General features: G+C 42.5%; 2 protein-coding genes and 1 long non-coding RNA gene across 10 annotated transcripts in view; 2 read left to right on the top strand and 1 right to left on the bottom strand.

Annotated features, from left to right (window-relative positions):
• Positions 1-9,021, bottom strand: part of HCFC2 (host cell factor C2) — a 41,670-nt gene extending 32,649 nt beyond the window's left edge. The window contains exons 1-3 of one of the 2 annotated variants that reach the window (XM_077846125.1): positions 8,820-9,021; positions 6,976-7,124; positions 5,401-5,561 (exon numbers count right to left, since the gene is read on the bottom strand). In XM_077846125.1, coding sequence (XP_077702251.1) covers positions 5,401-5,561; positions 6,976-7,124; positions 8,820-8,982 — 473 coding nt within the window. In that variant the 5' untranslated portion in view covers positions 8,983-9,021. The remainder of the gene's footprint in view (positions 1-5,400; positions 5,562-6,975; positions 7,125-8,819) is intronic. The other variant, XM_077846124.1, reaches the window with a different exon arrangement.
• A 57-nt stretch (positions 9,022-9,078) lies between these two features.
• On the top strand, positions 9,079-17,267 carry LOC144282463 (uncharacterized). The gene is made up of 3 exons (XR_013350895.1): positions 9,079-9,396; positions 9,594-9,888; positions 12,054-17,267. It is a non-coding gene; the product is annotated as an uncharacterized LOC144282463 (long non-coding RNA).
• A 6-nt stretch (positions 17,268-17,273) lies between these two features.
• The window catches only part of GLT8D2 (glycosyltransferase 8 domain containing 2), a 38,663-nt gene continuing 30,749 nt past the window's right edge, over positions 17,274-25,187 (top strand). Inside the window, exons 1-3 of one of the 7 annotated variants that reach the window (XM_077846137.1) lie at positions 17,274-17,586; positions 21,344-21,513; positions 21,636-21,759. The gene's annotated coding sequence lies outside the window, so the exon portion shown is untranslated. Of the gene's footprint in view, positions 17,587-18,003; positions 18,230-18,360; positions 18,565-20,774; positions 20,794-21,343; positions 21,514-21,635; positions 21,760-25,187 lie in introns of those variants that run through there. The other 6 variants (XM_077846142.1, XM_077846136.1, XM_077846141.1 and 3 more) reach the window with 6 other exon arrangements.

The raw sequence follows: 25,187 nt of genomic DNA, 5'->3' as shown, positions 1-25,187 counted from the left end.
TATTCTCAAAGATGACAAGATCTTTTCAGTTTAAATGTATGTGATAATTTCTGAGCAACTACTAAGGCAAGCACGGAATTAACATGGTTAGCTTTCAAATCATTAGAAGAAAAAAACAGTAAATCAAGAAAAAGGAAAATGAAACATAACCAAAGCATAGTCTATGGAAAGCAGTTAATAAGACGGTTAGGGGAAAAATACTATAAAACTATGTCAAAAAAAAAGACACTCTGTAAAAAAAATTTTTGGTACATATCACAGAAAAAGGTAAAATTTTCTTAATGTAACAAGTTCCTACAAGATCAAGATTACAACCAATCACACAACAGATAAATAAAAAGACATAAACTGACAGTTCACAGAATGAGAAATAAAAGTTGCATATAACACAAACAAACACAAATACATACACAAATATTCAGCCTCATTACAATTTTTTAAAATCAGCAAATGCAGGAAAAGGCAGGGGGTTGGACGTAGAGAAGCAACAACAAACAGATTAAATGGAAAACAAAAAACAAAGGTAAGAAAAAACACTTCTCTCAAGGGCAGGAAGTATATAAGGAAAACAAAATAAAAAAACCCTGAAACCAGCTATAAGCAATTAACAGCAAGGATAATACAATACTATTTTAATACTATGCCACTGATGTGGCATAGACTGACACAGATCAGAATGGATGCCAGCCAGTAAGCTATACTAGCTCATAGTGATCAATGGTTATTCCTATTTACAAAAGATAAGTCTACAACAAAATCATACACACAGGTTGAAAAGTAGATATAGACGGTACAAACAGTAAATTCACAATCATACTAGGAGGTTTGAACATGTCATTCACAAGCTGATACAATCCAGACTCACAAAATAAAATAGCTTTGAATAATAATGTAAAACAGTGATTTAATAAAGAACCTTGTACTCAATCAATCAGGAACTTAAAATCTTTATGAACACCTATGGAGTAATCACAAAAACTGACATACACCACAAAGACAATCTCCAAAAAAGAGAAATCCAACAGATCACATATTTTTTAATACAATATAATAAAACTACATATTAGCAACAATAACAAAACTTTCCCTTTGGAAAGTTTTACAAATTTATGTCAAATTACTTTTGGGTTAAAGAGTTAATGAAAAGTAGTAACAAGAAGAGTATTATATATCTAAACCTATGGAATATGGCCAAAGCCACAAGCAGAGGAAAATTTGTAGCAATTAATAGAAAATAAAACAAAAAATATATGAATAGGCATTCAAATTACTAGAAATTAGAAAAAAAGTTAGAAAAAAACATCAAAACTATTAAAAGTTTAAAAGAGGGGCACTTGGGTGGCTAGTCGCTTAAGTGTCTTCTTTTGGCTCAGGTCATGATCCCTGGGTCCTGGGATTGAGCCTCCACCACATCCCACTCCCAACCACATCTAGCTCCCTGCTCAGCAAGGGAGTCTGCTTCTGTGCATCTTCCTTTGCCCCACTTGCCCACTCAGGTGGGAGCTCTTGTGCTCACTCTCTCTCTCAAATAGAGAAATAAAATCTTAAAGAAAAATTTTAAAAGAAGTTATAAAAAAATTAAAGAAATGGAATAAAGAAAAAAGTGAAAAATAAAAATAAATCATTAATAAAACTGAAAAATGGTTCTTTGAAAACACCAAACCACTTATGAGTCTGATTAGAGAAAAGACAAAAAACGTTTATAAATGAGAAGAGATTGTGACTACAGAGAGAGATTTTAAAAATATACAGAAAACTGTCTTTTAATTTTTATCAATAAATATAAAAATCTAAATAAAATGGTTGTTTTTCAAGGAAAACATAAATTACCAAATGACTCAAGAGAAAGTAGAAAATCTAAATAGATCAATAACTATAAGAGATACTGAAAAGGTAGTCAAAGATCATCTTCCTAACTTATACCAATCTCAGACAATTATGGGAAATTTCTACTAAATATTCAAGAAATTGTGTCATTTAAGCATAAGATAGAAGGCTTCCTGAAACCTCAGAACAGAGCCCTGACTGTGTTCCTGAGAATAAGAGAATTCTGATACTCAAATCAGATTAGAATAGGACACCACTACCCTAAATAAAGTCAATATACGAAAAATCACTAGAGACTATAGAGAATATATAAATGTTAGCAAATGAATTCAGCAAAGTATGAAAATAACACTGTAATCCAACAAATTGGGATTTAACTACAAATTTAAGATGGCTTATATTTCAAAACTTAATAATTCACACAACCAATGGACTAAAGAAAAGAAACAGTAAGATCATTTCCATGTCAGAAATGAATATGAACATCCACCTTTGGTTAAAATGAGAGAGAAAAAAACTAATTAGAAAACTAGAAATCTTTTAAAACTTCCTTAATCTGATCAAAGGCAAATATTAGAAACCTATAGCAAACATCACAATTAATGACAGAAACGAAAATATATTAATAAAACAGAATAGAGTCTTGAACAAGAGTTGACTTTTTTTTGTAAAAAGCCAGACAGTAAATATTTTACAGTATGCAAGTCACAACTACTCAACTTTCCTCTTTTATTTAATATGAAAGCAGCCAGAAACAACATGTAAATGAATAGGAATGACTGTGTTCCAATAAAGCTTTATTAACAAAGAGCATAGTTCATAACCCCTGGTTTAGAAAGCCTAGAAAAAGACCCATTTTATATGAGGATTAAGATATGATAGAGATGGGACTTCAGTGAAGAAATAAATGGTTTATTTAATAAATGGTGGTAGAGAATTGGAAATCCATTAGGAAGAAAAAGTAAAAATCCTCATAACAGTCACAAAAATATATTCTAAATATATTAATATTTTAAACATAAAGAACAAAGCTATGAATGCACTGAATAATTTTGGGGTAGAAGAATCTTCCTAAAGCACAAAGCAATTAAAGAAAAATACTGTCAAACCTGATAAAACAAAAATGAAAACACTTTTTAAAAAAAGCAAATAGAAGACTTGAAAAATTATGGATTATGGTGATGGATACACAACACAATAAACTGACTAAAATCACAGAATTGTATGTATAAAAAGGATGAATTTTATCATATAAAGTTTATGTTTTAACTATTCAAAAAGGAAAAATAAAGATATGAACAATTTCATAAAAGGAATTGCAAATGTCCAATAAGCATAATCAAGCTCATTATCAGTATTTATTAAGATTTTTATTTATTTATTCGTTTATTTGTTTATTTGTTTATTTATGAGAGCAAGCAAGAGTGTGCATGAACACGTATGGGGAGATGTAGTGGGAGAGGGAAAGGACAAGCAGACTCCGCACTGAGCCTGCAGCCCAACATGAGGCTGGATCTCATGCTCCTGAGATCATGACCTGAGCCAAAATCAAGAGCTGCACATTTAACTGACTGAGCCACCCAGCTGTCACACTCATTACTAGTTTTTAAAAAATAAAAATAAATCCACAAAATGTATTTCACCTATTAGTTTGGCAAAAACTAAGAAGAATGAGACAATTCGATATTGTTAAGGGGGTAGGCAGACCTGCACACTGCTATTAGGAGTATAAAATTAAAATGGCTCTGTCTCTTTGCAGATTGATTCAGGAATATCTAACAAACCTGAATAAATATCTTTTGACCTCATTCCCACCGATTCCGTTTACAAGTATGAATCCTACAATCCAGGTGGCTCAGGCAGTTAAGCATGTGACTCTTGATTTCAGCTCAGGTCATGATCCCAGGAATGTGAGATCAAGCCCTGCAACCAGCTCCATGCAGGGAAGAAGATTCCGTTGAAGATTCTGTCTCTTCCTATACCCACACCCTGTCTCCTCACTTTCTCCCTTTCTCTCTAAAAAACAAAAATAGTCATACTTGTGCAAAGACTGTAATACCAAAAAAGTGGAAATATTTAAATGTCTACCATTTAAATGGTTAAGTAATTTGCAAAATTCAGACTACTTTTCAACCATTAAGAAAAAAATAAGGTCAATTTTTATCTATTGCCCTAAAAGATCTCCAAGATACACTGTCAAAGGAAAAAAAAAAAAAACAAAAAACAAAAAACAACAAAAACAAACAGGAAACACCCAAAGTTGCAAAGCAAAAAGAAAGATCCCACTTCTATAAAAAAGAATACTTATCTGTGTATGATCAGATCAATGTTTCCCACCTCCCCTCTCCTGCTAGGCAGAACACTCAGTCTAGGATGGCCGACCAATGGAATGTGAACAGAAATGAATCTGCTAGCTTTAACCAGAGGCTTTCAAAAGCACTACATCTATCTATTGCTCCCTCAAGCAGCATAAACTTGAGAAGCTTGCCCATTATATATAATAAACTAAAAAAAAAAAAAAAAAACCTGACTAACATATGATACATGAAAAAGGTTCTAAAATATATACATCAAATTGAATTATGTGTTTGCTTGTGTTGGAAGACAGTGATGCTTTGAGAAAGAATTTTGTATATTTTCTAATTTCTTAAATTTTTTACAAGTCTATATCTAGAAAAATCTATTTAAGGTAAGGATGAAAAAGACATGTGCTAGACGTAAAAGTATCTGGGTTATAGTATGTTGGGATAAATTTTTTTCCTTTTCTCTAGTTTCCAAGTTTCCCATGATATCTTATTTAGTGTTATTTTTTTAAGGTTTGGAAAAAACAAAAAAGCTAAGACTAACATCAATGTAATGTCGGTAATATGCTGATGGCAACCTGCAACTACTTTGAAAATGAGGCCAACGATCTTACTTAGCCATCATCATGACACTGAAATGCTGGTATTCAATAACTCTCATTTCACAGTCAAGGAAAACAGTATTAGATTACTTCCACTAAAGGACACCCATGGTAAGCAGTGAATTAGAAAAGTCTTTCAGATTCTAAATTTCCAAAACTTGAGTGCCAAAATGACAATGTGATCAAAACACTATACAAAAAGAGGCAGTGATTAGTTCTGTTTGGAAAAAGGGGGAGAGGATTGTTTCAAAAAGTATTTGCTTGTGTGAACTACCATAACAACTTCCTGTATGAAAAGTGGATATGATAGCCTTTATTTTATAGTGACATTTTTGTCACCAAATTCCCAGAGACATCTAATTTGAAAATAATCATTTGTTATTTTCATTATCATTTATGACAAGTAAAATACACTATGGCTCAATATATACAAATAGGTTGCTATAAATAATTATGTTGATATCATTTAATAAGATGATTTCTGATTAGAAAAGGCATAGTTATGAAAACACATATTCCAGGGACTAGGGAAAACACAACTGCTCACAAATTTGTTTATTGTTAGGTTTAAATGCAAAAGGCTAAGTTTTATCTTTTTAATAACTGGGAGAAATTAAATTTTCTTAATCTAAGTCTTAAACATTTGGTTCGAAAAAGAATCAACATACCTGGGAACATTATTGTTTGAATCTTCACTTTCATTTGCCAGACCACCAAACAAATAGCATTTGTTACCATATAAAGAGAAGCTATGTCCAAGCCGAGGGCAAGGAGGTAAACCAGAAGAAGGGGGGTGGGGTTTCACTTTTTTCCATAACCAACGACTTGCCTAAAAAAAAGCACAATCAGATAAAATGAAGAAAGCATTCCTATATTGTCAATAGTATAACATCATATCAATATATTTTAATCAAAATCCAATCAGAAGGCTCCAATAAGCTCTTCTGAGGACAAATGAGAAGGAAACAGGTAACTTCTGGAACTAAAATAAACACTGCAATAGAAATTCAGTCTAGTCTTCCTGGGGCACCTGGGTGGCTCAGCTGGTTAAGCAGTTAAGTGGTTAGTGCTTGATTTCGGCTCATGTCATGATCTCAGGGACATGAGAGCGAGCCCAGCATTGCATTGAACTCCACATTGGACCTGGAGTCTGTTCGAGATTCTATCTCTTCCTCTCTCTGCCTCTCTGCCCCCCCCACCCCCGATCCCACAAGAGAGAAAGAAAAGAGAAAGAAAGAAAGAAAGAAAGAAAGAAAGAAAGAAAGAAAGAAAGAAAGAAAGAAAGAAAGAATTCAGTCTAGTTTTTCATATTCACAGCTTTCCTCAACAGCAAACCTAAGCAAATAATAATAAACACTAATAGTTCCCAAATATTTACATGAAAAATTAAATATATATCACTTGAAGATTAAATGAAATTTATATACTCTTTTCTGAAACCAGGTAATCCATAGATAGTATATATTTCAACCTTTAAATAAGCATAAATAAAGATCATTTAATAAACCAAACTCCAAAACTTATGCTCTATAGAGGCTCTATTACCAGAACTATTTGCTTTTAAGTAGGTATAATTCACCTATATCTGTCAATTAGCAGCTCATAATAGCAGCCCTATGAACATATGCACAGCTGTCAGAGAGGGCTCTGAGTGTGGCTTAGTAGAATCAAATTTATAAAGGATATGTGAAACTGTACCCCTTAATTTTTGTATGTCTTGCCAGTAAAAAAAAAAAAAAAAAATAGCGTTTATTAGTTTGAAGGTAACAAACTCTACAATGAAGGCAGAGGTTTTCAAAGTATGGTCTGGGGACCAGCAGCAACACATGGGAACTCGGTAGGAATGCCAGTGTTGAGGCCCCACACCAGACAATACCCATTCAGAAAAACTCTGGGGGGCAGGGCGCAGGGATCTGTTTTCACAAGCCCTCCAATGCTTCTGCTGCTGCTAAAATTGAAGAACTAGGACACTAAGATACAAAAAATCTAAACCAGTAACATGTATAACTGATGCTAAGTAACATATCTTATTAATGTTACAACTGTTACACTGGGTAGGAGAAAAAGACTTACACTAGAAACTTTGGCTTTTTAGTGCAGTGGAAACATTTCCTTTGAAACTATAAAATGTGAAACTCATACTATTTTAAATATGTTAATGAAATATTTTGCAATCTTTCAAAGAATTAGGAGCAATATTATTATTAAAGCCACAGAGTGAAATAAATTTGAAATACACTTACCTGCAACTCATATAACTCATTGCTGTATCTTCCATATTCAACCATTCCCCCAAATACTAATATTCTGGTACCATCACAGACAAATCCATGGGCAGCGCAACCTGGAGGGATGTCTCCTCTAACGGCTGGTAGGAACCACTGATTTGTAACTAGTTGCCAAAATAAAATTAAAACCAATTATAATAAAGTTATCACAAACTATGACTATGTACTTTATATGTATCATCTCTATCAGTGATTATTGGAGATTGGAGATGATTTTTCCTCCAGAAGCAAACTAAAAATGTGTAGTTGTCTCTCTGGAGGGAGGGAGGGGAGAGACGCTAGTGGGTAGAGACGAGAGATGGTGCCAAAGATCTTACAATGTACAGTGCACGCTCTTATAACAATTCTCTGGTTAAAAGTGGCAATAGGGGATCCCTGGGTGGCAGCAGTTTGGCGCCTGCCTTTGGCCCAGGGCGTGATCCTGAAGACCCGGGATCGAATCCCACGTCGGGCTCCCGGTGCATGGAGCCTGCTTCTCCCTCGGCCTGTGTCTCTGCCTCTCTCTCTCTGTCTCTCTCTCTGTGTGTGTGACTATCATAAATAAATAAAAATTTATAAAAAAATAAAAAAAAATTTATAAAAAAATAAAATAAAATAAAAGTGGCAATAGTGCTGCTGTTCAACAATCCTGACCTATACAATTTAATTCTTACCAAAATCCTACTTGCTGAGTATCATCATCTCCATTTGACATTTAAGTCTGGTAACTTTAGCGCTGATCCTGGGCAACTGGCAGAGCAAAACTAAAACCAGGTCTAACTTATTCCAAAGCCAGGATTTTTACACTATACCAAATTGTCAAATAACTTCTAAACTATGTGTTATAGAGTGCCAAGAGGAGGAGACGGTGGAAAAAAAAAAAAAAAAAAAACTTTCTCCTACGGCACTATTTCGTTAACCTTTAAATGACCACTATGATTAAGTTATTTGGTCAAAGTTACTGATCATGACACCGACCCAAAATTCGGCAATTGGCCTTATACCGAGGACACAGCTTCCTCTTGATCGCTGGCCCATTTACAAGCTGGGGAACATGAGATTCCACCCTCCTTTTATCCGGAGGCGCTCCGGGAGGGGCAGCAGGGGTCTGTAGCGGTGCTCAAGTGACAGTCCAGTCCCCTCCGCGAGCGCGCCCCGCTGAGCCTCAGCACACAGACCTGACTGTGCAGGAACAGGCGCGGGTCTCGCCCACCACTTCCCCGCCAGTTAAGAGGGTTAGCAATGGAGTAAAAATCTTGGCTCCCACCTGCCAGATACGGCGCTGTATTTGGGGTGAAAGTACCAGGCCTCTCGTTTTCCCTCCTCATCGTCCCCCAGCCATCCCCGCCCTGATTCATTTCCTCCAAAGGAAAGACCGCAGGCAAAGACGAGACAGGCCCAGAGCAGCTTGGTTTGGAGTTGGTTTGGGCTTTTGACAGGGGCGAGACCCCGGACCCCGGACCCCGGAGTGAGCGAGCCTTCGGGAAGAGGCCCGGGCGGGTGGAAACTGTCTCTCTCTCTCGCCTACGTCCGCCCGAGGGCTGGGGCGGGGGGGGGGGGGGGGGGGGTCCGGGACCGCCTGCCTGAGGGCCGGCGCTCCCCGCCCTGGGCCCGGCTCCACCCCGCGGGCCTGGGGAAACGGAGCTGCCACCCAGGACACTGTGGGACCCCGGCCGCCCGGCTGAGCCGCAGTCCCCGCTGCCCGCCCGAAGAGGCAGTGACCCGGCGGTGACAGCTGTCAGGGCCTCGGCCGCCGCCTCGCCTCCCCTCCCCCTCCGCGGCTCCCACAGGCGGGGCCGTAGAGCGGCCGCCGCGCCTACCCGTGTTGTAGACGTGCAGCTCGTCCGCAATGCCCTCATTGCCCCCTCCGAAGATGATCATCAGTTCCCGGATGGCCACGGCCCGGTGTCCGTGCCGGGCGCGGGGGACCGGCCCCGTGAAGGAGGAAACCCGCCTCCAGTTGAGGAGGCTGGGAGCCGCCATTTTCCCAACCCCCGCCCCTCTGCCCACAATGCACCGCGCCCGCTCCGGCGCCGCGGCTCCCGGGGGAGGGCGGGGACCCGCCTCCCGCTGGGCGCCGGGGACCGGGTCACGTGACCGCGGGCGCCCGGGGCACGGCTGGAGGCGGGCGCGGAGCGAGGGGCACCGGTAGGGTAGCGTCGCCCTCACCCGGGGCGCGGTGCCCGGGCCGAGCGCCGTTGGCAGCGGGCCTTCGGGTGTACAGACACCTCCCAGCAACCGAGTCTCCCCTCCCCAGCCTGGGCCCTCCCGGGTCGTCTGTGCTGGAGAAGGCGCAGCGGTTTCCCCCACGGCCACGTTAACTGAGCATCTAGGACGTGCGGGCCAGTCAGCGCCTGAACAGTCACAGCGCCGCGGGGAGAACCGCTTCTCGTGGAGGTTCGAAGTCCCGGGAGCGCGGGGAGGAGGCCGAGAGTCTGGGCCGGCGGGCGCCGGGGATGCCGGCGAACGGAGGGGACGGGCGGGGAGGGAGGACGGCCAGGGGGGCCCGGACCCTTGACGCCTTGTTGGGTGTCATGCCAGGAAGTCTAGCAACAGTCCGCCGCGAAGGGCGTTTTGTTGGTTTGTTTCGGCAGGTGGGAAACTGTGTAGGCTTCCGTTTGATTGCTGGCGGACGTCTGAGAGTCTTCCGTTTGCAAACGCTGCCCTCCCTCCTCGCCCTGGTAACCCCAACCCTCCAGTGACGTGGATACCGGTGTCTCCCGATCGTGCCTGGGGGAGTGCGGCACAGAGGCGTGGAGTAGTTCTCCCATGGACACAGCAGAAGCAGATTGGGACCAGGAATCAAACACAAGGCTCCGCGCTCCATGGCCCCCTTTCCTAACAACTGCACGACCACGGCCTCTGCTCACAGTCATATATGTAATCCTGGTAAGGCTGACAGCTGCCTGATTATCTGGTCCTATAAAGACACTCGAAGAGATACAATTCCAGAAGAAAAAAAATTTTTTTGAAAGCAATTTAAATCTATCTCACACTCTTAAGGAGGTGTACGGGAGAGGAAATACACACAACATACAGCAAATTTCCTAAAATTCCTCGTCTCTCATCATTTGCAATTTCTCTGCTATGGCTGTAACATCCCCTGTACCCCAGCTCCCTCAGTCATGAGCCTGCCTCTCCACCTCCTCATCCCTCTAAACTTTCCTTTGAGAAGTGATTCTCTACCTTTTTAATTTTTATTTATATATGTTTTTAGATTGATTTATTCATAAGAGACACAGAGAGGGGCAGAGACATAGGCAGAGGGAGAAGCAGGTTCCCTGCAGGGAACCAGATGCAGGACTAGATCCCAGGATCATGCCCTGAGCCAAAGGCAGATGCTCAACTACTGAGCCACCCAGGTGCCCAATTCTCACTGTTCTTTCAGCTCCTGCTTCTCAAGTTCATCCTGTCACTGATTACCCCAATTTTGCAATATGGTCCAAGAGAATTTTGGAAAAGAGGGGGAAGATGGCTGGAAACAAAGGAGTCTATGAATATTTATGTATTAATGTTTCTTTGTCGCATACATAAATGTTTCTGTTAGAAAGGATGGATCCAGGGACACCTGGGTGGCTCAGTGATTGAGCATCTGCCTTTGGCCCAGGGCGTGATTCTGGAATCCCGGGTCCCATGTCGGGCTCCCTGCAGGGAGCCTGCTTCTTTCTCTGCCTGTGTCTCTGCCTCTCTCTCTCTGTGTCTTTCATGAATGAATAAATGACATCTTAAAAAAAAAGAAAAAAAAGGGGCAGCCCCGGTGGCTCAGCGGTTTAGCGCCACCTTCAGTCTAGGGCATGATCCTGGAGACCCCGCTTGGAGCCTGCTTCTCCCTCTGCCTGTGTCTCTGCCTCTCTGTGTGTGTGTGTGTGTGTGTCTCTCATGAATAAATAAATAAAATCTTTAAAAAAAAAAAAAAAACGAAAGAAAGAATATCTGAAACAATACTGGGAAAGTACTGGGATAAAGCAAGGAACTTTTCATAGAACTTAAAATATTTAATAAGAACTGTACTTTCTTTGGAAGTCTAGTGTTGAAATGTCCTAACTTTTATCAATGATGCTGTAAGCAGATAGTAGTGGTGTGTGTGTGTGTGTGTGTGTGTGTGTGTGTTTAATGCCCTTATAGCAAAAGACTAAGGGCAAAATTGAAAGGTGTAAACCCAATGTTGATATCCAAATTAAAAAAAAAAAAAAGTCAAAACTGGTCTGTGATATGTGAAAGGCTGAAAATCCCTGAACTGGGGAAAAGATTTAGACAAAATATTAAGAGAAAGGTGATTTCAAGTCATAACTGGTTGCTTAGATAAGGAGGTACATTACAATGGAGGAAGTGTGTATTCATTTCTTAGAACTGTTGTAACCAAATACCACAAACCATGTGGCTTGAAACAACAGAAATTTTTGTCTGCAGTTCTAGAGGCTAGAAACCCAAAATCAAGTGTCAGCAAGATCCCTCTGAAAACTGTAGGGAAGAATGCTTCTTTGCTTCTTTCTGGCTTCTGGTGGTGGCCATTCAACCTAGGCATTCCTTGCTGCATCTCCAATCTCTGCCTTCCTCATCACGTGGTTGTTGTCCCTATGTGTCTGTGTCTCGTCTCTGCTTCTAATTCACAGTTACGTTCTAATGACCTCATCTTAACTTGATGACAATTGCAAAGACTTTACATTCAAATAAAGTCATGTTCACGTGTATTGGGCATTAGGATTTCAACCTATCTTTTGGGGGAACACAATTCAATCCATGACAAAGTGCTTCATCCAATGGAAATGCTATTTTAGGGGCACCTGGGGGGCTCCTTGGTTGAGTGTCTGCCTTTGGCTCAGGGTGCGATCCTGGAGTCCCAGGATTGAATCCCACATCTGACTCCCTGCAGGGAGCCTGCTTCTCCCTCTGCCTATGTCTCCCTCTCTCTGTTTCTCATGAATAAGTAAATAAATTCTTTTAAAAAAAAGACGGGGGGAGGGCGATGCTATTTTACCACAGCAGCTTTGGCTTAATTCTGCTTAGTGAGGAATTTAGAATAGGTCTCTGATTCTCAATCTTTGAAACTCTAGGAATGGAAGTTACCACCTAGGAGGAGAACGTAGAAAGAGAAGAGTGAGGCAGAAGAGCACCCTGAAGAACCCAACACTTAAGAGGTAAAAACAGAAGGAGGCACTAATGAAAGAAACAGAGAATGAGTAGCCAGAGAGGTTGAAAGGGAACCAGGTGAGATTAAGAAGCCACAGGTGAAAGGAATTTCACAGAAGTGGAAGTGGTTATCAAAGCAAAAGCCCGGCAGACCAGGTGGCTCAGCGGTTTAGCGCCGCCTTCAGCCCAGGGCGTGATCCTGGAGACCTGGGATCGAATCGCACGTCGGGCTCCCTGCATGGAGCCTGCTTCTCCCTCTGCCTGTGTCTCTGCCTCTCTCTCTGTGCCTCTCAGGAATAAATAAATAAATCTTTCCAACTCATGGTCTGAGATGGCTGCTCCAGCTCTTGCAATTGCATCTACATTCCAGCCAACAGGAAAGAGTAAGGGAGAAGAATGTTCCCTTCTCCAGAACACATTCTGGAATTATATATATTATTTCTGTTTACATCCCATTAGCCAGAAGTTAGTCACAAGGCCACAGTTAGTTGAAGAAAGTCTGGGACAGGGCACCTGGGTGGCTCAGTGGTTGAGCATCTGCCTGCGGCTCAGGGCATGATCCTGGGGTCCCAGGATCGAGTCCCACATTGGGTTCCCCGCAGGGAGCCTGCTTCTCCGTCTGCCTGTGTCTCTGCCTCTCTTTCTCTGTCTCTCAGGAATAAATAAATAAAATCTTTAAAAAAGAAAGAAAGTATGGGACATGTTTTTATTTAGAATGGCCATGTCCCCAGCTAATGTTCAAGTTTCTGCTACAGAAAAAGGAGAACAGACATTGGTGTTCATCTTCAGGAGGGTGGCTACAGGAGTCTGGGAAAGTAGTTATGTTTGTTTGTTTGTTTCAGCCTCAATAATAAGAAGGAGGGAAGGGAGAATAAGGTTGGAAATGAGAGTTACTTGAGCTAACCAACGAGGCCTACCTGGAGGAGAATTCACACTTGATGGAGCAAGATCCTGAAGGATCAAGAAAAGGTGGATTCAGAAGTACACATAGATTTACATATGCACAAGGGTTAATATATTATATTTCTGTGCTATATATTCTAGATTACATAAATATTTCTATTGTGTAAGTGTACGTGGAAAACAGAAAGCTCTAGTGGATGGTGCTGCTCTAGCCTTTCAAGATTCCCTTAGAGAAGGTCCCTTCATCCCACACTACTTTTTCTCCTTCACTCCTGCTCTCCCATATCAAACACCCATCATGTATCTGGACTTGCCACATAGCAGGAATTAAGATCATGGGATTTAGAATTCAGTGGATGTAGCCATTTACTAGCCGTGTGGTCTTGGTCAAATTATTTATCCTCTTTGAGTCTCAGATTCTTTGTCTATAAGATGGGGATAATAATAGCATCTATTAAAGTTGTTTTGCAGACCAAATGAGATAACATATGTAAAGTACAAGCAGTCCTTGGTTTGCATGGTAGTGTAGCTCTTTATTTATTTATTTATTTTTTCATTTTTCATCCTTGCATTTAATTTTTTTTCATAGAATATAGTTTGTTTTTTTATTTATTTTTTTAATAAATTTATTTTTTATTGGTGTTCAATTTGCCAACATACAGAATAACACCCAGTGCTCATCCCGTCAAGTGCCCCTCTCAGTGCCTGTCACCCATTCACCCCCACCCCCCGCCCTCCTCCCCTTCCACCACCCCTAGTTCGTTTCCCAGAGTTAGGAGTCTTTATGTTCTGTCTCCCTTTCTGATATTTCCCACACATTTCTTCTCCCTTCCCTTATATTCCCTTTCACTATTATTTATATTCCCCAAATGAATGAGAACATACAATGTTTGTCCTTCTCCGATTGACTTACTTCACTCAGCATAATACCCTCCAGTTCCATCCACGTTGAAGCAAATGGTGGGTATTTGTCGTTTCTAATGGCTGAGTAATATTGTATACATAAACCACATCTTCTTTATCCATTCATCTTTTGATGGACACCGAGGCTCCTTCCACAGTTTGGATATTGTATTTTTTTTTTTTTTAAGATTTGTTTATTTATTTGAGAGAAAGAGAGTAGGGGGAGGGGCAGAGGGAGAGAACCTCTAAGCAGACTCCCCATTTAAGCTCAGATCTTGGAGCCTGGTGTGGGGCTCCATCCCATAGCCCATGAGATCACAACTTGAACCAAAACCAAGAGTCAAACACCCAACTGACTACGCCCCAGTAGTGTAGTTCTGTAAAATGACCATGTAAGTTGCAAAGGGATCTTAAATCTCAATGGGAAAGATTGCAATTGTGCTGTGATTTTTTTTTTAAGATTTTATTTATTTGTTAGAGAGAGAGAGAGAGAGAGAGAGAGAGCATGAGTGGGGGATGGGGAAGGGAGCAGATTTCCTTGCTCTGCAGGAAGCCAGATGTGGGGCTCAATCCCAGGGCTCTAAGATCACAGCCTGAGCTGAAGGCAGATGCTTAACCCACTGAGCCACCTAGGCACCCCTGTGCTGTGATCTTTAAACATTTTCATAAAAGTATTTAATACTCTTACTGTTGGTTTTAAATGCCTAGGGAAATGAGAAAATTAGTAGACCTAGTATTTATTTACTTTACTGTAATTTGAATCATTAAAAACATTGAGAGTTACATTTTTGGGTTTTTTGGATTTTTGTTTGTTTAAAACTTATCAAGAGTGGGGCACCTTGGGGGCTCAGTTGGTTGAGCGTCTGCCTTTAGCTCAGGTCATGATCCTGGGGTCCTGGGATCGAGTCCCACATCGGACTCCCTCCCTCGCTTGCTCTCTCTCTCAAATAAATAGCTACAATCTTTAAAAAAGAAATAAAACTTATCAAGAGTAGTTTGAGTCGTGCTTGCCTTACCATCATAAAACTTACTGTACAGAATGAGCATCTTTTCTGTGCCTTGGCAAATTGTCATACTCCTTTTCAGCTTTGGGATAGCTTTCCATATTTTATTCTTTGCACTTTCAATGTCGTGAAATATCTTTGAGAGCTCCTTTAAGATGAATTTTTTATCCATATCTCTTCCCTGGGAACATCTTTATCCTTTTCTACACAACCAGTTTCTGCATTCATGTTCATAAAGTTACCTTTACTCAATTCTTCTGGCTGCATGTCTAGAGTTGCCTGGTGACAGTGTCATCCCACAGCCAGCTATTTCTTCTCTACCTCCATTTACCTTTGATTTGAACTTCACTCTAGTCATTATCACTTTTTGTTTCTTTGCTACCCTATTATCTTTGTTGGCCAATTCTCTCTATTATTCATTTTTGTAAACATCGCAAGAGTTTATCACCAGGAATTAAGGAGGTGACATGACCACAGGCTTTGTATGTAAACTGAATAGCAAATGTCCAGTGACCCACCACTGGCTAACTGATGGAAGCGACATGATTGGTTATGGATCAGGATTTGGGTCTGTTATTTGCATAGTAATTTCATGGACTAAAAGCTAGCAGCAAAGTTTGTTCTTGGGCAAGTACTCACTGTTAATGTACTATGGTAACAGATGCAAACTGTGAACTGTGCAGAGGGCCTGATGTCATTGACCTGAACCATGAAAACTGGTGTTTGTGCCATTGCCACACAAAGCCAGGGCTAGGCTGCACGAGGTGATGCCTGGCAGGTAGTTAGCACTTAGTAGGTAGTAGGCTATCTCACCTGTGTCATCTTTGTCATTCTCATTACATCACTATTGTTTCTGCTCTTCTGAGCCACTGAGGAGTTGGCTGGAGAGGAAGAGGCTGGTACTGGGAGGTGGCAGACGGCTGTGTTTTCAGCCAAGAGTGTAAATTGCCATGTCCAAGGGATACCTTCGTTTCAACTAAGGATTCAGGCCAAGGTCTTATTGGCAGAGGTTTAGGAGGGAGTTTTAGGGAGTGGCGGCAGGGGGGCAGGACTCAACAGCAGAGAGGTGGGGCAGGCAGTGCTCCTGAGTTGAAAGAAGCAGATGGTGTCTGAGAGGCCTATTCACAGATCACAGGGCTCTGGCCATGGGTCTTGGCTAGAGAGGTGGCCAAGGCATGACAAAGGCAGCAGGCAAGAGCAAGCCAGGACTCCAAGCCAGAGAGAGCCTACATCAGTTCCCAGAACAGGGAACTCAGAATCAAGGAAGAAAAATACTTCATCAGAGTGAGAAAGAGGGCCAACAGGTAGAGAGGCAGGCATAGGCACAACTGCTGCAGCTTAGGGGGTAGCAGAAAAGAGTCCTGAGCGCCTCAGCATGGGACAAGAAGATGACCAGTCATTGAGTCCCATCAGGAAAAAAGAGAGGAACTGAGGCTCCTCTAGTTATACGTCCTACCCCAGGTAGGTGATCTTGGACCCCAGCCCTGGAAGACGAGGCGATAATTGAGGCCATCAGCCAGACCCAGTGTAGTGATTCATTGCTGCTATACTAAGCTGCTTCCTTCCTTCTAGTCCATTTATCAGCCTTAATAGATTTTATCTAAGGCCTTATCTACAAAGCAGTACACTCAGCCAAGGCAGGCCTATTGGGTAAGAAGTAAGGATGAACATTTGACTCTCAACTAATAAAAAAATAAACTCAGATATACATCGTGTCAGCTGATGATACCACAAAAAGAAGATGCATATAAATCCCATAGAACTGCACTCAGACACATAACTGAAATCTGACCAGAGTGACATGCCCACGTGATGGTTTGTTTTCCTCACATGGTTAGGTGTTTCAGAATACTTAGTTCATTGCTGCTCTGGTGACTCCCAGTGCCAGCAGGGAATTAGGCTCCTCCTGTGTTCTTGCTCTGCCCTCCTTAACACATGCAGGGCTACCAGGGGACCCTACCCACATTGTGCAAGGGTATTTCCTATTTGCTTATACAGATCCACCCTCCAATCTTCTTCAACATGTTCAGTGCCCTGAGAGGCTGACTTAAAGATATTATGTCTCTTGAGCTCCCCTGCTCTCTGACTTCCAGTATGGTTTAGCCAGTGGGAGGCACCACCAACAGGAGATTGGAAACTTAGGGTAACTAGTCCCTGGTCCCTTTTGTGTTAGTCAACACAGGCTGCTCCTGTTGGGTAGCCTTGTCCATGTACCTACTTTCCCAGTCCTAGTAGCCACTCCCTTGCCTTATCCTTCCAGGTTACAACCTGCTAATTCCTGCAGTTGCTAATTCCACGCTACTGTGTTTCCTTAATACTGACCTTTTCAAATAGTGCCTTTTTTCAGAGTCTCCACCATTAACCTTCTGGAGTGAGCCATCTGTATCCTGCCAGGACCCTGACAGTTCAACACTAATCTGTGCATGGCTGGTGTGGCCATATGCAGAAGTACAGTGTGGACCTTTTATCTCCAGAGCTGCAAGATGGAGAGTGCACCTCCAGGCATCAAGGTTGGATTTCAGACAGGAAGAAATGGCAAGAAGCCCCTAACGGCTCTTTGCCAGGAACACAATAGCTTTTTAGGAAGTCACAGATGGCTGACTTCTTTCTGCTCATGTGCCACCCTAGATGCAGGATGTCTGAGGAGGTAAGTGTTTTTAACTGGGCAATTGCTGCTCCCACACTAAAGAGTGTTTCTATTTCAAAGGAGGAAGCAGAGAGGGTTATTAAGTAGGCTACTGGTGGCATTCGCAACATCATATCACTCTTTTGGACTTTTCAAGAAAAAGTTACAAATAACTTACTGTTATAATTCCTTTTCCTAGGGATCCCTGGGTGGGGCAGCGGTTTGGCGCCTGCCTTTGGCCCAGGGCACGATCCCGGAGACCCGGGATCGAATCCCACATCGGGTTCCCAGTGCATGGAGCCTGCTTCTCCCTCTGCCTGTGTCTCTGCCTCTCTCTTTCTCTGTGACTATCATAAATAAATAAATAAATAAAAATTTTTAAAAAAAATTCCTTTTTCTAGTTTATACCTTGAAGAGGGTTGTCTTCATCCAACAGTAAAAATACAGTAGTCCCCCCCCCCCCCTTATTGGCAGTTTCGCTTCTGAGGATTCTGTTACCCTTGGTCAGCCATAGTCAGGAAGTGGAATATCTGCCTTCTGACGATGGATGGTCAGAAGACGATGTAGCCGAACACTGCGTCATAATGCCGGCGTCATTCGTGTCACTTTGTGCACTTCATGTCATCACGCAGGCATTTTGTCATCTCACATCATCACAAGAAGGGTGAGAACAGTACAATGAGATCTTTTGAGAGAGAGAGAAACTACATTCACATAGCTTTTCTTACAGTATATTGTTATAATTGTTCAACTTTATCATTATGGTTGTTAATTTCTGTGCCTAATGCATAGATCACCCCTTACTGTAGGTATATATGTATAGCAAAAACAATAGTATACATAGATTTTTGGAACTCTCCATGGTTTCATGCACCCCCTGGGCGTCTGGGAGCAGACTCCCGGAAGACAAGGAGGGATGACTGTGATGACTTCCATGTATTGAGCCCTTACTCAGTGCTCACTAGGAGGCTCCTGACACTACAGCTGAGGAAACCACAGGTGAGATTCTGAGTGATGTGTTCAGTATAACGTCTGAGCTAACAGTTGGGTCTGTCCATCCCCAGAGCCCATGCTGGCAGCCACTGCACTTACCGGAGTATCCCTTAAAACCTGTCTCTTTCTTTTCTCCTCTTTTCTTCCCCAGAAAAGGATACATGTGCCCACAATGCAGAAATCTAGGTCATAGGTAATAAGCCTCTTACATCCTCAGGACATGGTCCACTAGAAATAAAGGAGAGAGAATCCCCAGTTGGAGACAGTAGGGCATCAAAGAGAAAGTGTACAAAGAACAGTGAGCAGAGAGATTTAGGTCCAGATGGAAGCCAATATGAATAGCAAGCAGAGTCTATGAAAACAACAGAACCATTTCAGTTGTGAGCCCCCCTCTGGAGTACTTTGGTTGTCATCCTCTCTGAACCTACTTAGTTACTGGGTCTCACACTGGGTCAGGCATTCTGCTAGGTGGATGAGAGATGCAAAGGTGGTGGGAGGGGAGCCCCAGCCTTTGGAGGAAACTGGAGTAGACAGGGGTCAGCTTGAGGGCTTTCCCTCAATGATACTTTGGGACATATCTGACTGACCGTCCTGCCACTCCTGATAGCACATGATTCTGGAAGGGTAGCAGCAAGCCCTGAGCCAAGAAGTGGTGATATTTTTGCTCACGTGAGGGCCATGAGTACTGGAGCAGGAGTGCTCAGGGTACAGTTGTCTGTGCTGCTGCTGGACCTTCTCACTTCCTGCATGCTATCCATGTGTCAGGTGCGCCTGCTGCAACCAAAGATGAATACTTCACAACCATGTCTGTTAGCTCAAACGTTGAGTAAAGTTGTGCTTTAAGATACAGCACACCTCCTGGAAGTAAAGAGAAAAGAAGAATAGCATAATATCAAGCCTGCTCCAAAGAAAAACGGCATTCTTGCTGGATCGTATGAGGGCCTTAGGATAGGAGTATGTGAGGGAACACCACCAGGGCAACAGACAACTCCATCTGCACCCTGACTGGATGCTGAAGGCTGGCCAAGTGAAGAATGCGAAAGCCCTGAATGCAGTTTAACCCTTAGAGTTGCAGCCAAAAATCCTCATATTTGAATCATGTGCCTCAAGAGAGAAAAGGATGAGAGACCTACTGACAGGAATTCCAGTCCTGGCTTTATCCACCATCTTACTTTGGAACTTAGGACTTTAACATGCCCAAGACCTCAATTTGCTGATCTGCAAATTGGTGAACAACATCTCTGTTCAGCCTACCTTATGGGAATGTTATGAGAAGAAAATGAAATAGAAAATGTGAAGATGCTTTGTCAGTGTTCAAAGTCCTGTACAAAGGGAAGGTATTCAGACATTCCCACTCTCCAAGTTCAAGTCTGAAAAAAACAATCAACCCAATAAACCCTTTAGAGCTGCACCGTCCAGTACAGTGGCCACTACTCATGCTGCTGCTCTGCATGTAATAGGTGACTAGTGCAACCAAGGAACTGACTTTTTATTTTATTTTTTTAAGATTTTATTTATTTGTGTGAGAGAGAGAGAGAGAGGCTCAAAGACACAGGCAGAAGGAGAAGCAGGCTCCATGCAGGGAGGCTGATGGGGGACTCAATCCTGGGACTCCAGGATCATGCCCTGGGCTGAAGGCAGTGCTAAACTGCTGAGCCACCCGGGCTGCCCAGGAACTGACTTTTAAATTGTACTTCATGTTAACGAATTTAGGTTGAAAAACTGATACTTGATTCAGTTATTGGAAAGCTTTTAAGTATGCTTGGAACAACCTGAGTATGTGAGCCTAATTGTTAATCTGTAAATTATATGAAATATAAATACATACCAGTTGTTTCTGATGAAATTTAGTGTTTGAATTGAGATGTGCCACAAATGTAAGACACACACCAGATTTCAGACTTAATACAAAAAAAGAATGTAAAATATCTTGTTATAATATTTTGTATTAATTCCATGTTGAAATAATATATTGTATATATTGGGTTAAGTAAAATATATCATTAAAATTAATTTTACCTCTTTAGACCTTTTTTTTTTAATTTAATGCTCAGCCCAGTGCCTGGTGCAGAGTTATTCTCTCTCTCTCTCTCTCTCTCTCTCTCTTCCTCTCCTTCTCTCCCTCTCTCCCCCTCGCTCTTTAAAAATTTATCTATTTATTTATTTCAGTAATCTCTGTACCCTATGTGGGGCTCAAACTCATAACCTGAATGCTCTTCTGACAGAGCCAGCTAGGTACTTATCTTTGTACTTATCTTAAAATGACTACTAGAAAATTTAAGATTACAGAGTGGCCTGCATTATATTTCTATTGGGAAACACCACTTTAGAAAGAGCCAGTGAGCAGAGGGATCCTCATTTCCTTATAGGAGTTAAGAGAGAGGTTACAGAAATAAATTCCATGATCCCAGGCAATGTGCTGGCACCATTTCCTGGGTTTCTGAGAATCAATAGCAGAAACAGAACAGCCCAGAGCTGGGTGGGGTTCATTCCCTGCCTGATTCCTTTTCATGTTCTGGCTCAAAACCACCTTAAAAATTCTATTGTTATCATTGCCTTGGTGAAATGAGACGACAGCTGTTATCTGGGCTTTAATTTGGGGACCACAGCATTTTAATGACTGGGAGATTTGAGGAGAAACTAGTGGCTATGATGAGATTCTTAAAATCAGTATGAACTTAATTTTTCCATTTCTGCTTTTCCAAAGTTTACTTAGACCCAATGTGTGGTGGAAATTCACCCTCCAAGCATTTGCTCTTCTCCAGCTTTGAATCCTTTCCTCCAGAGCTGCCTTGTTTTTGAGCTGATTTGCACCCAGACTGCCAGAGGAGGATGTGAGAGGAAGTCTGGCCGAGCCAGCCAGCCTGCGGGCACATCTGGAAGTGGTTTCAGGGGCCGCCTCACCCCAGCAGCCAGCGCAGGAGTGGAAGAAACCGGAGCCTCTCCAAAGTCAACGCAAGCAAAGGCGGAAAGGGGGGGGGGAGGGCGGGTCGGGGGCAGGGGAGGCACACCCTCTTGGAAATGCGATCCTAGCGGTGGGGCTCCCCAACCCATGGGGCTCTCCAATGGGACCTTAGAAGCCGCGGAAGCAGCGTGCAGGGCAGCAGCCCAGGCCGCCGGGGAGGCTAGGAGGCCAGGATCACACTGCCACACGGCTCTTCCGGACAGAGGAGCTCACAGCCCTGCCTTCACCTGCACCAGGTAAACGGACATGGGTGAGCAGCGTGGTGGTCTTTGCATTGACCTGGGCCCCTGCCCTGGCCCTTTGGTTTGCTATAGGCTCGAGGAGCAGAGGCAGACTGTCCCACACCAGCTTCGCCTTCAGGAGCTCCCAGTCAATGTTTTGCAGTCTTGGCCCAGGCCGAGGCAACCATCTTTCTTTTTTTCTTTCTTTCTTTTTTTTTGCCATTGGAGCAAATCCAGGATACTCTGTGCAAATTTTTCACATGCTGGACTGGACTGCTTTTCCAGACCTGGGTTTAACTCCCCTGCCCAGTGTGATTTACTATGTTCATCATATTTTAGGCATGGAAGTCAGTGGTTAGCTAGGACCTGGATAATGCTAGTATTTAAATGCAGGTATGTTTCTGAGCCACAAAAGATTTACTTGAGCTGTGATTCATGTTTTCAGAATCTGTCAAAGGAAGCTGTTATGTGGGCCGTCATCCTAAAAAAAATAAAAATAAAAATAAATTGGTAGTTGTGGGAATCTAAATGAGGCTTATACAGTAGTTATAGTGTTTGGTTTGAAAATGCTTTTGTAACATTCAAAAACTATCTTATATTCACTTTATGAGCAAATGTAGTACTTTGGATAAGCCTGATAGATAACTTATGATAAGAGTTAAGAAGGAATAGTTAACACGAGTAGAAAGAGAAAGAGGAAGAAAACATGATATTATCGAAACATCTGGCTGTCCTATGGGGGGAAGAAATCAGTCCTCTAGCTGTTTGGCTCCCTGCGTGGTCGGTTATCCAACGTGACAGGGGTTGGCTTATTTTGTCTTTTCCTCCAAATGGCTTCGTGTCACATTTCTGTACAGAATCCTTCTTGTGTTGCCTGGTGGGCTTGCAGCCCCAGGCAAGTGAGGTGCAAGCAGAGCAATGCTGTGCCACGGCGGGAACGTGGGCTCTGGGCCCGTATCACAGAGTTGCATCTATGCGTTGCCACTTACAAACTTTATAAGCTTTGACTCTGACTACTTACTTGTCTGTGCCTCTGTTTCCTCATCTGTAAAAAGGTAATTAAGTGACATTGTAGGTGTAAAGGACATTCACAGAATCTACAGAGTGGCGAGACCCCAGGGAAGGTTAGCTTCTCTGGTAGTGCTGATGATGACCATAGTGATGTTGGCAGTGGCCACACATTCTGCGTTGGGTGGTACCCAGCGTTTGACACACTGTTCCCTCTGATGGTGCCATCACCCAGATGTTCTTCATATCCTCATACAGTGTTTCTCCAGGGCTCTGCTTCCTTCCTTCTTCCCTTCAAACACTTTCTTTCTTTCTTTCTTTCTTTCTTTCTTTCTTTCTTTCTTTCTCTCTCTCTCTCTCTCTCTCTCTCTATCTCTATCTCTCTCTTTCTTTTTTCTCACCCTGGATCTTTTTATTTCTTCTTCATTCTCTTTCCTTGCTGAGAGAAAGACATGCTTATGAAGCCACAGTTCACATAGTTTTCATTTCTAGCTCCCAGGAAGCATAATTCTAAATACTTCTTTTATTTCAACATTTCCCAAAGAATGTTCTGAAGAACATAGCTCCATGAGGAAAATACATTCTGTGAACCATATCAGCCTCTGAGAAATCTCAAGCATAATGGCATTTTAAATGTCCTGAGAAGTCCCGCAGTAGAGAAATCTGCTTAAGGTTGTTTACCAGAGAAGTTCCCAGTTGACCCTGGAACCGTTTTATCACAAAACATTGGTTAACATTCCTTAGAGCGCACTTCGCAGTATGCTATTCTGGCCACATTTGTTTCCTTTTGGTTTCTCTTATAGACATCCTATTTCACATCTCCCATAGCAAACACCCAAGGGGCCATGGTGTTCTTCCTTCCCTAGGTCAGGGCATGAGATGATCACCTGTGCCATATTGATATGTAGAAAGTCCGGCCTCGAGTGGAGAGCCAGGATCAGCAGTTTTTCTGCAAACGGCTAAAAAGGTGGCTGTGTGAGCCATCAGGTCTGTTTTGCATCTACTCAGATCTGCTGTTGTAGTGTGACACTACATAGACCAAACATCAAAGAATAAACCTGGCTACATTCTAATAAAACTTTATGTAGAAGAAATGGGCAGGATTTGAGGCAGGGGCCATAGCTTGTTGGCACCTGCTCTGAAACCATTTTGTGAAAGAATGCTTCATTCCAGCATGGGAGAAAGAACGAGTCCTCCACAAGCTGAAGACTCCCTCATCTGGCTTCACTGTTCTGTGTATTGTGATGGCTCTTGAGTAAACCTTTCATGCTAGAGCAAAATAAAAAGGCCAGAGATGTTTCATTAAAGACCGAATTCCTGAGTCCTGATTTTGTCCTTCTTTCTCCTTTCATCAGGTGAGTTCATGCTCCTGTCCTGTTCATGACTCTGTAGCTCACACGGTTAAGGTGAAGTGCTCTACAAAAGTGTTCTATGCAGGGGGCAGTCTGGGTGGCTCCGTGGTTTAGCGCTGCCTTCAGTCCGGGGTGTGAACACAGGGACCTGGGATTGAGTCCCACGTCAGGCTCCCTGCATGGAGCCTGCTCCTACCTCTGCCTGTGTCTCTGCCTCTCTCTCTCTGTCTCTCATGAATAAATAAATAAAATCTTTAAAAAAGAAAATGTTCTATGCAGGTGCGAGTCTTACAGAATACAGTTGAATCACAGAGCTTATGTTGGTTGCTTGACCCATAACATAAGGGATTGCAATCAGCAATGGAAAGGGGTTGGCTACAGTATATATTATGGTGGCTAAGAATGTGAACTCAGAGCCAGACTGCCTGGGTGGGAATCTCTGCCCCTCATGAATTGTATCACCCTTCTGAACTTTTAGCTTCCTCCCTGGTAAATCAGGGATAGTAACTTCATGGGTTGTTGTGAGGAAAGGTCATAAAACAATACCTAGCACACAGAAACCGCTATGTAAGAGTTACCTGTTGTTAAATCTGCAGCAGAGTCCCTTGTTACTCATTGGGTTTTGTAAATTGCCCAGGCTTACATGGCTAAGAAATGGGGCAGAATCAGGATTGAAACTCAGCTCTTTCTAATGACAAAGTCCATGGCATTTCCACTCAGGTACATGCTCTGCTAGATGTAATTCATTCAATAATATCTTTAAGGAGCCCCCCTTGGGGCACCTGGGTGGCTTAGTGATTTGGTGTCTGCCGTTGGTTCAGATTATAATCCTGGGGTCCTGAGGTCGAGTCCCCTGTGGCCTGGGATTGAGCCCATGTCAGGCTTCCTAAGTGCTTAGCAGGGAGTCAGCTTCTACTTCTCCCTCTGCCTCTCCCCTCAGCTGCCTCTCCCCACAGCTTGTGCTAACTCCCTCTCTCTCTCAAATTAATAAATTAAATTTTTAAAAAAGAAGCCCCCTCTTCTTTTTTTTTTTTTTTTTTTTAGAAGCCCCCTCTTTTATCTTTCATTCAGATTTCCAAGTTC

This window comes from Canis aureus, chromosome 13, assembly GCF_053574225.1.
Source record: "Canis aureus isolate CA01 chromosome 13, VMU_Caureus_v.1.0, whole genome shotgun sequence".
NCBI classification, from domain to species: domain Eukaryota; kingdom Metazoa; phylum Chordata; class Mammalia; order Carnivora; family Canidae; genus Canis; species Canis aureus.
This window is presented reverse-complemented; position numbering and strand designations above follow the sequence as displayed.